Source organism: Pristiophorus japonicus, chromosome 22 (genome assembly GCF_044704955.1).
Source record: "Pristiophorus japonicus isolate sPriJap1 chromosome 22, sPriJap1.hap1, whole genome shotgun sequence".
NCBI lineage: Eukaryota > Metazoa > Chordata > Chondrichthyes > Pristiophoridae > Pristiophorus > Pristiophorus japonicus.
The window spans coordinates 51577651-51594052 of NC_091998.1; the positions used below are offsets into that span (position 1 = coordinate 51577651).

Below are 16402 nucleotides of genomic sequence, written 5' to 3' on the forward strand. Positions count from 1 at the left end.
TAATATGAAGTAGCACCTCTGCTATGCTCTGGGCAAGTGCATAAATGCATCAATGACCTGGGAATGTGATCCAAAATTGTGGAGCTGAAAAAACATTCCCATTAAGTCAAAAAGTTATGCTGCCTGAAGAGACTCAGACTTGCATTAAAAGCAAATCTCGTAAATCTGAACATCTGGAAATACCGGAGATGGAGGGAGCAAGTTGACTGGGAGCTGCAACTGGCAACAGCCACAGCAACGCTCGGTCTCTGGCCTTCGCTGCTGGGACCGAGCCCTGTGTCGCGCACATTGCACAGCCCACCACGTTCTCGGAAGTAAGCAAAACTTGGGTTCTGAAGTCCAGGAATTCACTGGAATAGAATGGGAATTTTAAAGATAATGGATAGTTTGGAATCCGTTCCGCGGTTATAATGCAATGTAGGGGTTAGAAAGAAAAATAAAGACTTGCATTGAGATAGAATATATGCTATTCTTATTGAATATACCGGCCTATTTTTTCATACTCAGAATCAGAATCATAGACGTCATGTTGTTTCCGGAGATGAGAGGATTGATTTATGAGGAAAGGTTGAGGAGGTTGGGCCTCCACTCATTGGAATTCAGAAGAATGAGAGGTGATCTTATCGAAACATATAAGATGATGAGGGGGCTCGACAAGGTGGATGCAGAGAGGATGTTTCCACTGATGGGGGAGACTAGAACTAGGGGGCATAATCTTAGAATAAGAGGCCGTCCATTTAAAACTGAGATGATGAGGAATTTCTTCTCTCAAAGGGTTATAAATCTGTGGAATTCGCTGCCTCAGAGAGCTGTGGAAGCTGGGACATTGAATAAATTTAAGACAGAGTTAGACAGTTTCTTAACCGATAAGGGAATAATGGGTTATGGGGAGCGGGCAGGGAAGTGGAGCTGATTCCATGATCGGATCAGAGATCGTATTAAATGGCAGAACAGGATTGAGGGGCTATGTGGCCTACTCCTGCTCCTATTTCTTATGTTCTTACATAATGAACATGAACAAACAGAATTATTGACCCATTGGGATCAGTTTCCCCCAGGCCCATCAGGCCCTTCATTGATAGCAAAAGTGACATTCATGCTGGACAGGTTATATATCACTGTGATATCTGCAATGTATTTGCTTCATGAGTTCTTGGCTTAAGAATTCATAGCAACACATTGCTATGAAGAACTAGTTGGTTTGTTAATAAAGGTTTAACAATCGCACTATACATTACCAGTTCATCCACTAGGCTCACAACTGCATATCTCATCGTGGATGACCTAGACCCAACTACTGGGATTTTATTGAGTCATGTGAACATCACGTGACTGGTTACGCCACTCACAATGCAACAGCTTTAAAACCTGTGAGCATGCTCACAGGTGCATACATTATACAGTGCGGGCCACATTATCCGCATACCCGACTTGAGATTCCCAAAGCAAGCGCTCTACTTGGAATTCCTACACGACAGACAATCCCTGGGTGGGCAGAGGAAACATATCAAGGACACCCTCAAAGCCTCCTTGATAAAGTGCAACATCCCCACCGACACCTGGGAATCGCTGGCCAAAGACCGTCCTAAGTGGAGGAAGTGCATCCGGGAGGGCGCTGAGCACCTCAAGTCTCGTCGCCGAGAGCATGCGGAAAACAAGCGCAGGCAGCGGAAGGAGCATGCAGCAAACCAGACTCCCAAACCATCCTTTCCTTCAACCAGTGTCTGTCCCAACTGTAATTCCCGTATTGGATTAACTCTTCGAGAACTCACTTTTTGAGTGGAAGGACGTCTTCCTCATTTTCGAGGGACTGCGTATGATGATGCATACATTACAATATCAGAGGAACGTACTGAAATATAATAAGTTGGTACAGACCTTCATGTGTGCATGACTGTGGACAAATAGCCAGAAAATGGTGCGCACCAGAGGGGAGGGGTGGGGATTGAGGGGTAAGCAAAGAAGCACCCTTATTAACATTCCCTGGAAGCTGCGATTTGTTCTGCGTGCCGTGTTTCTTTTAACGCGCGGATCCTTTAAATTTCTGCGCATGCGCGGCTCACGATATAAAAGCCGTTGAGCGACCTGCGCGGGATATTCAGATTACGCACGCACCTTGGCGGGAAACAGTGACCTTTCCCGTCCCCCCACTCCCCCAAGAAAAGGAAACTGCGGTGATCCGTCCTTCAAACGTTCTGTTCGTCCCTCGGAGGGAGCAAACCATTAAAATGCTGTGAAACGCAGGCTCAACCTTTCAACGACGCAGCCCCGTGCTGTAACTTTGGCCGAGCTTGAAATACTTGAATTCAAGGAATCACTGGAATGCTCCCCTATGAGCATTCTGCAGCAGGAAGATTAATTTCCGGACAGCTCTGTAAAACCAGCAGTGTTATTCAATGGAAATTCGGCACTTTGCCGTGGTGCGTATGGACTGATCGGGCCAGATCGGCGAATGCACAAGGTAAGGTATTCCCCGTGCAGAGCCGACATGAATGGCCTCTCCCTTTAAGGGAGGGAAGGAGCCCCTGATCGCGGCAGGGTTGCACACCAACTGGTGTTCCATGTTCATGTTCAATGTGCGAGGTTGCAGCCCCGGTTCCATTATTTGAAGTGGTTGCTCCTCAAATTCTGGTTGCAATTCAGTCCCACGCTCCTGATCTTTCGGCACCCTGTGCAGAGGGGAGCGGGCAGGTCGGAAGGCCTCCTCGTAGGACTGCTCCTGGACACGGCCAAGGGGGCCATCAACCGGTCCAGGCAGCGGGTAGTCGAGGGGGCTGATCAGCCCGACTGCCTGCCTCTCTTCCGCGGATACATCCGAGCCAGGGTGTCCCTGGAGATGGAGCACGCGGTGTCCACCGGTACGCTCGCGGCCTTCCGCGAGAGGTGGGCGCCGGAGGGACTGGAGTGCATCATCACCTCCGCCAACCAAATTTGAATTTGAATTAAGTTGATGGTCAAAATGTAATTTGTTTATTTGTTGCTTTTAGTGCCCCTTGATTTCTGATTGGTGGTTTCAACTAAAATAATTGTAGGCCTGTTGATTGTCTCCTTTAAAAAAGGGGCACTTGATTTAAAATAGTTGTGGAGCTGTTGGGGGAGTGGCCTAGCCACTTGAGAGCTGTGAGCCTGATGGAAGGCGGTGCTGCAACTACTGTCTGCCTGCAACCTGAGTCCCCAGGAGAGGAGGAAGAGGTCTGCTGGATTAACACCTCGAGGGAGAGGAGGAGAGCAAGAGCTGCTAGCATCACTGCTACCACAGAGTTGGAGAGAGGGGAGAGAAAAAGTTACACACCCACCGGCCCGCCCGCGTCCTGTTGCGCCCCAGGGAGGAAGTTGAGCGGAAACCCCGAATTTTTAAAAAGTTGGTGAGCATTCGCAACTGACGCTAATTTTTCAACCTTTAAAAGCTAGTTCTCCACCCTTTGTTGACTCATCAGTGAAGATTTGAAGGCAGGGTCCACAGCAAATATTGGACGAGAATTAAGATCTTCGGCGGTTCAAGGGTTAACTACGCTGAGTAAAGGTCTTATTTTGTTGCAGGGTTTTTTTGTAATGCAAAACTTGTATTCACTGGAGTTCAGAAGAATGAGAGGGGACCTCATAGAAACGTTTAAAATTCTGACGGGTTTCGACAGGTTAGATGCAGAAAGAATGTTCCCAATGTTGGGGAAGTCCAGAACCAGGGGTCACAGTCTGAGGATAAGGGGTAAGCCATTTAGGACCGAGATGAGGAGAAACTTCTTCACCCAGAGAGTGGTGAACCTGTGGAATTCTCTACCACAGAAAGTAGTCGAGGCCAATTCACTAAATATATTCAAAAGGGAGTTAGATGAAGTCCTTACTACTCGGGGGATCAAGGGTTATGGCGAGAAAGCAGGAAGGGGGTACTGAAGTTTCATGTTCAGCCATGAACTCATTGAATGGCGGTGCAGGCTAGAAGGGCTGAATGGCCTGCTCCTGCACCTATTTTCTATGTTTCTATGTTTCTAAAGAATGAATGAAAAGGAATGATTTTATTGGGGTTTAAATTCACAGTGATCACTGATTCTGCCTCTGCTCTGATCCACAGTGCTCTCTGTGGAGTCTGTCTCTCACCAGCGGCTAATTGAAATATTGGCGCGTAATTGCTAAGGGAGTGTTTCTGAATCCCTTGCACACACTGACGTGAAACACGGACCTTGAAATATGAGCCGCAGCGATATCCAAAGATTTTCGATGTCAGACGATGTTGTTTCCAAGCCCAAGTCCCAACCCTGGAAGCTAAATCCCGGGGACTTCTCAGTTTCTCACTGGCGCGCATGAGTGAGCTCGTTCCGCGCGCGCCTGATTCTGTGCACCTTTCCGCGCGAGCTCGGCAGGTAAACACGACCACACACCTGGGTTTCGTTGAAATCTTTGACACCGACACAGTATACCGTTGCTCCAAGACTTCGAGATCGGTCGGCCTGGGTGGGGGGGAGAAGAAAGATGGATCGTGTGAGCAGGGATGGATCATCCATGGGGCAAAGGGGGCTGCAGTCCCAGGCCCACCAAATAAATTTAGGAAAATAAATATAATGCCTCCCAAATAGGCTGAATGGAACAGACAATAAGAGGAAAAAGAAGACGGAGGAAAATATTGTTTATTGGCCTAATGTGTACATATCTATTTTTGCAGAGACAAGGTCCTATATACAGAAGTACCTATATACATTAATGTACCTATATACAGAAGTACCTATATACATTAATGTACCTATATACAGAAGTACCTATATACATTAATGTGCCTATATACAGAAGTACCTATATACACTAATGTACCTATACAGAAGTACCTATATACACTAATGTACCGATATACAGAAGTACCTATATACACTTATGTATCGATATACAGAAGTACCTATATACACTTATGTACCGATATACAGAAGTACCTATATACACTAATGTACCGATATACAAAAGTCCCTATATACAGAAGTACCTATATACACTAATGTACCTATATACAGAAGTCCCTATATACAGAAGTACCTATATAAACTAATGTACCGATATACTGAAGTACCTATATACACTAATGTACCGATATACAGAAGTACCTATATACAGATGTACCGATATACACTAATGTACCGATAAACAGAAGTACCTATATACACTTATGTACCGATAAACAGAAGTACCTACATACACTAATGTACCGATATACAGAAGTACCTATATACACCAATGTACTGAATTACAGATGTACCTATATACATTAATGTACCGATATACAGAAGTATCTATATACACTAATGTACCTATATACAGAAGTACCTATTTACACTTATGTACCAAGATACAGAAGTACCTATTTACACTTATGTACCGATATACAGAAGTACCTATATACACTAATGTACCGATATACAGAACAGAATATCTACCAGCCTGTTTTATTTCACACATTATTCAGAGAAATTTTTATATATGTATATGAATCTAGTATTGCAATGTTACAAGAACCAGAATATATACCTACTTGATACAGAGTATATGCTTTCAATGTTGACTATACCGGCCTATGTTTCCATACTCAGAATCAAAATCATACATGCAATGTAATGAACAGGAACAAGGATAACTATCGGCCCATTGGATCAGTTTTCCCCAGGCCCATCAGGCCCTGAATCCGGCTCTGTCATTATTTACCCCAATTATACACTTCTGGGATCGCATGGTCTCAAAATAGAATCCCAGCCCGCCCGCAACAATGTGTGACCAGCTGTTCTGCTCCAAAAGCAAAATACTGCGGAGGCTGGGATCTGGAATACAAACATAAAATGCTGGCAATCTCAGCGGGTCAGGCAGCATCTGTGGAGAGGAAGCAGGGATAACGTTTCGGGTCGATGACCCTTCGTCAGAACTGGAGAGTGTTCGGGAAGAACAGATTCTTAACCAGCCCTGAAAGGGGGAGGGGAGGAAAGAACAAAAGGGAAGGTCGGTGATAGGGGGAAGGCAGGAGAGATTAGAGAGACAAAAGGGGTGATGGGCCGAATTTAAATGGTAATGACAGGAGTTAGAAAAAAGTTAATCGAGACCGGGTGTGAATGGTGGGACAATGACCAACTGCCATTAGAGACAAGGAGAAAAATAGAAAAGGGCTCAGGGTGGGAGGGGGAGAAAGGGAACCAAAGATTGGCAGCAGTTACGGTCCGAAATTGGTGAGTTCGAATGGGGCGCAAGCAAATGGAGAGGGTGCAGTGACTACACGCTAGGAAGTGTAGCGCTACTGCGTAGAAGGGACCCTCCCCTTTCTTTAAAGGGGAGGCCCAAACTGCTGACTCTGGACCACCGGGGAGCGGGGGCTGCCATGCCATCAGCCCAGCACTCAAGCGGAGCGCCGTGACGCCAGATCGCGGCACGCACTCCGCGTTCCACGAATCGGCGAGGCCGCGACCGACCGGTCTGCCAGCCGATTATTTTTTGTGTGAGTGCTACCTTCCCCTTTAAGTAGCGCCCCGAGCGCGGCCTACAGCCCGGTGTGCGCCCACCTGAAGCTGTCGCTGGCATCGCCCCGGCGCAGCTTCACAGGGCGCTTCCGAATTTTTGCTCCGGGGCGAAAACGGGTCGCTGCGCACGGTGATGACACTGTCACCGACGGAGCGGCAGAGTCGGGCTGCCGCTACTCTCCCGCGGAACTTAGCGGGAGACGTTAGCAGGAGCTGCGCCTAAACTAATTCTATATATTCTCTGGATAAGGGGTCGGCCATTTAGGACTGAGATGAGGAGTAATTTCTTCACTCAGAGAGGGGGTGAATCTTTGGAATTCACTGTCCCAAAGAGCTGTTGATGCTCAGTCTTTGAGTATTTTCAAGACAGAGATAGATAGATTTGTGGATACTAAGGGAACCAATGGATATGGGTATCGGGCGGGAAGTTGCAGTTGAGGTAGAAAATCAGCCATGATCTTATTGAATGACGGAGCAGGCTCGAGGGGCCAAATGGCCGACTCCTGCTCCTATTTCTTATGTTCTGACAAAGGGCTGAAAATCCTGATAGAAAAAGAAATTGAACTTCAGTCAAAGAAGGTTCCATCTGATCAATTAAACACACCAGACCCAGGAACGTAATTATAATTTCATGCGCAATAATAAACTGTGTGTAGTTGCAACATTTCCTTTCCAAATTGTGCAGATTCCAGCTTTGAATACCAGGCATTCTCAATTTGTTCCTTGACACATGCTGGGTACACATATGTTTCTTTTACAATTCCACACATTGACTTGGCCAGGCGATGTGGAGGGGGGAGACTACTTTCCATCACAAACAACTTTCCATCACAAACAACTCCTACTCATCAAATTATGGCACAGCCTTCTCACCTCTCGCTCCGCATAATAGAAGAGGTTCTCCATCAGCTCTCCATCGGTCAGGGCGATGATAACACTGGCAGTCCTGTAACCTGTGTTGTGAAATGCAGTCAGTTATTTTCAGAGCTCTGCCTGGCTTGTCTCACATGTAAAATGTCATGTCGCCTTGAGGTGCTGACATGGGAGAGACAGGGGGCCGAAATTGCCGCTCCCAACCCCCACGGCGCACCCCACCTATTTTTCTCCGCCCCAATCCATTGTCGGGCCAACAATCAAAATAAAATGGAGCGCGCCCTCCTCTTTAAGGGCAGACACGTCGCTTCGGACAGCTGTCAGGGCCAGGGACCGACCGCCTCTCCGCTCCCACGGGGCAATTAAGGTGGGCAGAGAAAACTTTGCAAGGACACCCTTAAAGCCTCCCTGATAAAATGAAACATCCCCACCGACACCTGGGAGTCCCTGGCCAAAGAGCGCCCAAAGTGGAGGAAGTGCATCGGGGAGGGCGCTGAGCACCTCGAGTCTCGTCGCAGAAATCAAGCGCAGGCAGCGGAAAGAGCGTGCGGCAAACCTGTCCAACCCACCCCTTCCCTCAACGACTATCTGTCCCACCTGTGACAGGGACTGTGGCTCTCCTATTGGACTGTTCAGCCACCGAAGGACTCATTTTAAGAGTGGAAGCAAGTCTTCCTCGATTCTGAGAGACTGCCCATGATGAATCCCGCGGGGGTCGGTAATGGAGTCGTCGCTGGTCGATGTGGGGTCGGAGCGCGCCTAGCGGGGCAGGAGCACGGGCGGCCTGGTAACCTGTTCCCGCCGCTCCCAGCCCGGGGGGGGGGGCAATGTTGGCCGGGTTGGCCCATCAGCCTGCCTCCCGGACGCTGAGGCCCCTCCACTCCATTCCCGCCTCTCAGTGGCAGTAATGGAGCTTGAGCTGGGGTACAACCTTCAGCCCCACAGTCTTGCTGATAGCTTTAAATGAGGAAAGACAGGAGGAGGCTCGAGTGCAGCATAACGCCTGCATGGACTGGTTGGGCCGAATGGCCTGTTTCTGTGCTGCATATCCTATGCAATATTCAAATTGGGGCATGCAAGGAAGGACTTCTTCATTGTAAGATTCAAAACCAAATTATAGGCCAGTTAGGCAGGATCCATTCTTATCATCATTTCCCACCTATCACTGAGTACCCTGGAAGGGACTTAGCATCTGTTACATTCTAAAGACCCTGGATTAAATAGTTAGTGATAAGTAACAACAAAACTTGCATTTATATAGCCCCTTTCACGCAGCAAAACATCCCAAGGCGCTTCACAGAACCGTTTCAAACGAAATTTGACACCAAGGAGATATTAGGACAGATGGACAAACGCTTGGTCAAAGAGCTAGGTTTTAAGGAGCATCCTGAATGAGGAGAGAGAGGCGGAGAAGTTTAGGGAGGTAATTCCAGTGCTTAGGGTCTCGGCAGATGAAGGCACGGCCGCCAATGTTGGAACGATTAAAATCGGGGCTGCACAAGAGATTAAAACTGGAGGAGCGCAGAGATCTCAGGGAGTTGTGGGGCTGGAGGAGATTACAGAGATAGTGAGGGGACGAGGCCATGGAGGGATTTGAAAACATGGATGAAAATTTTGAATTCGAGAGCCAATGTAGGTCAGCGAGCACAGTGGGTGATGAGTGAGCAGGACTTGGTGCGAGTTAGGACACGGGGCAGCGAGTACAGGGGGTGATGGTTGAGCAGGATTTGGTGCGAGTTAGGACACGGGGCAGCGAGCGTAGAGGGTGATGAGTGAGCGGGACTTGGTGCGTGTTAGAATATTGGTATCAGAGTTTTGGATGAGCTCAAATTGATGGAGGGTGGGAGATGGGAGGCCAGTCAGGAGAGCATTCGAATGGTCAAGTTTATATGTAACAAAGGCACAGATGAGCATTTCAGCAGATGAGCTGAGGCAGGGGCGTAGACGGGCGATGTTACGGAGTTGGAGGTAGGCGGTCGTGGTGATAGAGCGGATACGTGGTCGGAAGCTCATCTCGGGGTCAAACATCAAGGTTGACACCAAAGTAAACTTTGCACCTGCTCCAAACTTGGGATGTCTAGAACCTCAATATGGCTGCATGTCACAAGCTGCCCTATGCAGGCACATGTCCATCAAAAAACTGATATGGAGCTATCTTAAGACTTGGGGCAACAGCTACAGCAGGTCACTCAGAGGAAACTGGGTACAAGAACATGCAGTTGTATATCCAGGGCTTTACCCCCACACCTTCACAACTGTATGAGGTCATCATCATAGGCAGTCCCTTGGAATTGAGGAAGACTTGCTTCCACTCCAAAAATGAGTCCTTAGGTGGCTGTACAGTCCAATACGAGAGCCACAGTCCCTGTCACAGGTGGGACATAGTAGTTGAGGGAAAGGGTGGGTGGGACTGGTTTGCCGCACGTTCTTTCCGCTGCCTGCGTTTGATTTCTGCATGCTTTCGGCGACGAGACTCGAGGTGCTCAGCGCCTTCCCAGATGCACTTCCTCCACTTAGGGCAGTCTTTGGCCAGAGACTCCCAGGTGTCAGTGGGGATGTTGCACTTTATCAGGGAGGCTTTGAGGGTGTCCTTGAAACGTTTCCTCTGCCCACCTTTGGCTCGTTTGCTGTGAAGGAGTTCCGAGTAGAGTGCTTGCTTTGGGAGTCTCGTGTCTGGCATGCGAACAATGTGGCCTGCCCAGCGGAGCTGATCAAGTGTGGTCAGTGCTTCAATGCTGCGGATGTTGGCCTGGTCGAGGACACTAACGTTGGTGCGTCTGTCCTCCCAGGGGATACCGCATCTGTGTCTATGCTGTGGGCAGGAGGGTTGGTGATGATGCAATCTTACACATTTTATAATGAGATGCACTGCTCTCCGTCCGACTTAAGAGGTGATAGGTACCCGCCGTGAACATGCGATGGGCTCAAACCTTTGTTTGTCAGTTGTCCAGAGACTACGTTACAGGAAAGATGTGATTGCACCAGAGAGGGTGCAGAGGAGATTTATGAGGATCTTATTGAAACGTCTAAGAATCTGAGGGGGCTTCATGGGGTAGTTGCAGAGAGGATGATTCCCCTCATGGAGGAATCTAGAACTAGGAGGCATAGTTTCAGAATAAGGGGTCGGCCATTTCGGACTGAGATGAGGAGGAATTTCTTCTCTGAGGGTGGTGAATCTTTGGAATTCTCTACTCCAGAGAGCTGCGGAGGCTGGGTCATTGAATATATTTATGGTGGAGATAGCCAGATTTTTTAACGATAAGGGAGTCAAGGGTTATAGGGAGCGAGCGGAGAAGTGGAGTTGAGGTCAAGATCAGATCAGCCATGATCTTACTGAATGACGGAGCAGGCTCGAGAGACTAAGTGGCCGACTCCTGCTCCTATTTCTTATGTTCTTATGACCAACAAGTGACTATCCTCTTTTGGAGAGGGGGCAGTAGATGGTTCTCTTTGGGTCGATGGACGTTTGGAATCAAATGTTTGTGACAAACAGCAACGTGTGTGTGCGATTAGTACTAAGGACATTTTAGTGTCTCTGGCACTGTATTATTTATCTGGTAGGGCAGACTCTGGTGGCACTCCAGCCATTGCCAGAAATGCTATAAGGTAAATGGACCATCAGACACCAAACCTGGTAACACGTCAGGGTGAGAATAACATGAAGAGCTGTCATGTCATCTGTCTGCTCGCTAACCTACACTGGCTCCCAGTCCTACAACACCACAATTTTTTCAAATCCTCATCCTTGTTTTCAAATCCCTCCATGGTCCTCTCCTCTCCCTATTTCTGTAACCTCCAGCCAGCCCTACAACCCTTCGAGATGTCCGCACTCCTCCAATTCTGGCCTCTTGCCCATCCCCAATTTTAATCGCTCCGCCATTGGAGGCCGTGTCTTCAGCTGCCTGGGCCCTAAGCTCCGGAAATTCCCCCGCTTGAACCTTTCCGTCTCTCTTTGTCTCCTTTAAGACGCTTCTTAAAACCTACCTCTTTGACCAAGCTTTTGGTCATCTGTCCTAATATCTCCTTCTGTGGCTCGGTGTCAGATTCTGTTTGATAATCGCTCCTGTGAAGCGCCTTGGGATGTTTTACTATGTTAAAGGCGCTATGTAACTGCAACCTGTTGTTGTTTGATACGACTATTTAATAGTAGTTCTTGCGTTTGAAGAGGTACAAAAGCTAGCATTACATTGATGGATGTGTGTTGTAGCTTTACCCGGCAGCACAGTGATGGCACTCACCTTCAGTGTTTGAGTAGTAAATCTGTTCGCTCGCCTGCAAGAAAACAAAGCGATGAAATCAGAGACGGTCAGAATTGGGAGGGCACCTGCCTAAAACCCGTGCCAGGCCGCTCTGCAGCGTGGCAGTAGCCAGCAGGCCAGGGAGACTTGGCGTTCTGCCGCTCAATCCCTCGCCAAACAGGCTGGGCCTGGCAAAGAGAGCCTTTCCCAGGGGGCGGGGAGGGGGGGCGGTGTAGATGGGGTACGGTCCGTAGACACAGGCCGCGAGAACTGGGAAAGCGCCCTTTCCCGTCACCACTCCCCGAAACGGTAAGAGCAGCTGTCTATAAAAATTTACAGCACGGAAGGAGGCCATTCCGGCCCATCGTGTCCGTGCCGGCCGACAAAGAGCTATCCAGCCTAATCCCACTTTTCAGCTCTCGGTCCGTAGCCCTGTAGGTTACGACACTTCAAGTGCACATCCAAATGTGGTGAGGGTTTCTGCCTCCACCACCCTTTCAGGCCGTGAGTTCCAGACCCCCACCACCCTCTGGGTGAAAAAACTTCTCCTCTAAACCTCCCCCCATTTACTTTAAATCTGTGTCTCCTCGTTGTTGACCCCTCTGTTAAGGGCAACATGTCCTTCCTAGCCACTCTATCTAGGCCCCTCATAATTTTATACACCTCAATAAGCTCTCAATAAGAGGATGTTTCCACTTGAGGGGGATTCTCGAACTAGGGGGGCATAGTTTCAGAATAAGGGGCCGCCCATTTAGAACTGAGATGAGGAGGGATTTCTTCTCTGAGGGTTGTAAATCTGTGGAATTCTCTACTCCTGAGAGTTGTGGAGGCTGGGACATTGAAAATATTTAAGGTGGAGATAGACAGATTTTTGAACGATAAGGGAGTCAAGGGTTATGGGGAATGGGCAGGGAAGTGGAGTTGAGGCCAAGATCAGATCAGCCATGATCTTATTGAATTGTGGAGCAGACTCGAGGGGCCAAATGGCTGACTCCTGCTCCTATTTCTTATGTACTTATGTTCCCCTCAGCCTGTTGTGCTTGTGGGCGAATCCCCGCCTACTACACCAGACGGACAGCCAGGCAGACCTGGCAACTCGAAGGAGCAGTACTGGCGACAGCGTGACGTACAAGAGCGATGAGGGGACAGTGCCATTGTTAAATCTAGCGCTGCATTAGTTAATGGTCACCACACTGCAAAGGGAGAGCATCATCGATAGCGACTCGCTACTGCCCCCCTTCAAGACTGGCCGGAACTGCCAGATGACAATTTATGTTATTCTCCCGGATTGTCGTTGAACCCCCAACCCCATGCCCTTTCCCCTCCCCCCACCCCGCCGCAAAAATGGCAAGCAGCAAAGCATAATGCAGACTGTACCCTCTCAAAGCCCTCGTGCATGTAGGTATCTCCTCCAGGCTGCACCATTTGCAGCTCCTCCAATCCTTTGCGAATCCGTTCCCTTTTGGAAAAAAAAAGATTTAACCGATGGTTAGGTAAGAAATTGATCTCAACACCTCAACTAAAACCTTTAACGCTGTCGGCACCCTCACCCCTGCCTGTACCGAAGTCATGTACAGTAGACACCTCAAGTCACTGGAGAAATATCACCAACGATGTCTCCGCAAGATCCTGCAAATCCCCTGGGAGGACAGGCGCACCAATGTTAGCGTCCCCGACCAGGCCAACATCCCCAACATTGTAGCACCGACCACACTCGATCAGCTCCGCTGGGCGGGCCACATTGTTCGCATGCCAGACACGAGATTCCCAAAGCAAGCACCCTACTCTGAACTCCTTCACGGCAAATGAGCCAAAGGTGGGCAGCGGAAATGTTGCAAGGACACCCTCAAAACCTCCCTGATAAAGTGTAACATCCCCACTGACACCTGGGAGTCCCTGGCCAAAGACCGCCCTAAGTGGAGGAGGTGCATCCGGGAGGGCACTGAGCACCTCGAGTCTCGTCGCCGAGAGCATGCAGAAATCAAGCGCAGGCAGCGGAAGGAGCGAGCGGCAAAGTGTCCCACCCACCCTTTCCTCCAACGACGATCTGTCCCACCTATGACAGGGACTGTAATTCCCGTATTGGACTGTTCAGCCACCTAAGGACTCATTTTTAGAGTGGAAGCAAGTCTTCCTCAATTCCGAGGGACTGCCTATGATAATGATGACAATTAGTTCACGGAAAATTCTGACCCAGTCCCTCCAAAGCATTACTGGAGACCCTGATTAGAATTCGCTCCTTGAAATCCCATTCTGCGAGTATCAGCTCGGAAACACGTAGGGGGAGGGATTGCGTGGCGCCCCGTCTGGGGCAATAACTTTTGCGGGCGTTGCGCGAGGGACTCCGACGGGAACGGCTGGGTTTAGCGCTCCAGGAAGGAGGTGGAGCGCTAAATCAAGCGCGATCGCTTCCCTCGGAGCGCTAAAGCCGGCAAGATGGGCAGTAGCGGTGTAGCGCGGCCCAATGTCCCGTGCAGCGCCGCCGGGAACGGAGGCTCCTGCCCTTCCGATTAGGAAGGGTAGGAGCCCCAGCTCTGCATGGAAACGGTGTACCCCCATCTGCCACGATCAGCCCCGAGCGCGCTCGAGCAGAGCGCAGGGCTGATCGAACGCGGCCGAAGAAACTGCTGAAAAATTTAAGAGAGCGATTCAGAAACATTTTTTTATTGACGCCACCTTTATCGCCGCCACGAGCGGCCCAGCCTCTCCAACAGCGCCTCCTCCCGCTGCCGCTGTCAACGCCCGCCGATGCTGCAGGGGGTGGAACCGAAGTTTGGGCAATGCGCAGCAAGATGACGGGTGCAGGCGATCGTGGCAGGCGATCGAGGCGCTAGGGGTTACTGTCGCCCCCAACCTCCAGGGGACTTTTGCATCTGTCGGTACTCTCACCGCGCCTTGCCATCGCCCCCCCCCACCAGAGGCACGGACGGGAGGCAAATTTAACTTTTAACATATGAAATTTCTTTGGCCCCGATTTTAACTTCTTTAACCGCTGCAGTCCATGTGCTGAAGGCATTCCCCATGCCCCTGCTGCCCCTGTACTTCAAGGTGACAGAGGTTCAAGAAGGCGGCTCACCACCACCTTCTCAAGGGCAATTAGGGATGGGCAATAAATGCCAGCGACGCCCACATCGCATGAACAAATAAAAAAAAGTTGTGAAACTGGGCCAGGCACACCAGAGAAGGGTCAGGTCCGACTCTGGTCTATGCTGAGATAGTTGGGGTGTCAGTACCCATGCCACAGGCAGATATCAAACCTGTAACTCACTCACTGTCTGGCTCACCCACGAAGAATGTCCACTTGGGCATGACATCAGAGTAGCCCAGGATCATCTCCCACCATGAGTCAGTGTTTTGAGCCAAAAGACTTGCATTCCTAAAGCCCCTTTCACGACCACCGGACATCCCAAAGCGTTTTGCAGCCAATGAAGTACTTTTCGAGTGTGGTCACTGTTGTAATGTGGGAAACGCAGCAGGCAATTTGCGCACAGCAAGCTCCCACAAACAGCAATGTGATAATGACCCGATAAACTGTTTTTGTGATGTTGACTGAGGAATAAATATTGGGCAGGACTCCCCTGCTCTTCTTCAAAATAGTGGCCGTGGGATCTTTTATGTCCACTTGAGAGGGCAGATGGGACCTCGCTTTAATGTCTCATCTGAAAGATGGGACGTCTGACAGTACGGCGCTCCCTCAGCACTGCACTGGGAGTTTCAGCCTAGATTTATGTGCTCAAGTCCCTGGAGTGGGACTATGAACCCACAATCTTCTGACTCACAGGCGAGAGTGCTCCCCACTGAGCCACGGCTGACACTTCAAATGAAGTGGGAGAAGAAAATCATGTATTTTGGATGGGCGAACTAAAATACTTCTGCTGACGGTGCCTCGTCAAACCAAACTTCGTGCAATTTCAGTAAGCTGACAGGAAATATTGAGCAATATTGTTTCTCGGTTTGTAAGTGTAGGACACACCAGGGGACTCCAAGATGGCAGCTGTGACTGTTCCTACATACAATGCTTGATTAGAAAGGAACCGAATCTAATGCTCTCGGCTGCTATTAATATCTTTGATCACCAACAGGATGGCGGAAACATAGTCAGCAACAGCCAGGAACTGATTGGAACGATTTTATTGGCCGAGTGAGCAGTCCTTCAGCAAAGGAGGGTCAATGGTCACACAGTGCCAGCTAATCCTGGCAGGTCGATGCGAAACAGATTACATCATACCTCAACCGTTTGCCTTGGCTTGCTCTCCAAACATAATAACACGCTTAAAAGCCTTTGGCTCTTCACAGTGTGAATTCTGCCATTGGTTGGGTCTCCCGCAGAACCAGTTCCCTTTCACTGAATGCAGCTGTTTGAGAAATGAAGCATTTTCTGTTGTTGGTGTTGAACAGCCTAGGTGAAGAGCCAAGTTTCCAAGTGTAGGACAACAACATGACTGAGAAGATGCTAACCTGAATTGGGAAATAGTGACGCTAAGCTTTAGACTTTAAACGCCTGTCGATTGTAAGAGTTCAGAGGTTTTATGGGGTCTTAATAGATCAAGATGCTCACTCAACGGCTTAGGTGATGAAAGAAAGACTTGGATTTATATAGCGCCTTTCACCAGACGTCTCAAAGCGCTTTACAGCCAATGAAGTACTTTGGAGTGCAGTCACTGTTGTAATGTGGGAAACGCAGCAGCCAATTTGCGCACAGCAAGCTCCCACACACAGCAATGTGATAATGACCAGATAAACTGTTTTTGTGATGTTGATTGAGGGATAAATATTGGCCCAGGACACCGGGGATAACTCCCCTGCTCT

The 16402-nt window shown here is 49.2% G+C and overlaps 1 protein-coding gene across 4 annotated transcripts in view; it reads right to left on the reverse strand.

Annotated features, from left to right (window-relative positions):
- The window catches only part of LOC139234761 (anthrax toxin receptor 1-like), a 246144-nt gene that overhangs the window by 174763 nt on the left and 54979 nt on the right, over positions 1-16402 (reverse strand). For all 4 annotated transcript variants that reach the window (XM_070865452.1, XM_070865451.1, XM_070865453.1 and 1 more), the window contains exons 4-7: positions 12971-13052; positions 11594-11627; positions 7356-7435; positions 4377-4445 (exon numbers count right to left, since the gene is read on the reverse strand). In XM_070865452.1, coding sequence (XP_070721553.1) covers positions 4377-4445; positions 7356-7435; positions 11594-11627; positions 12971-13052 — 265 coding nt within the window. The remainder of the gene's footprint in view (positions 1-4376; positions 4446-7355; positions 7436-11593; positions 11628-12970; positions 13053-16402) is intronic.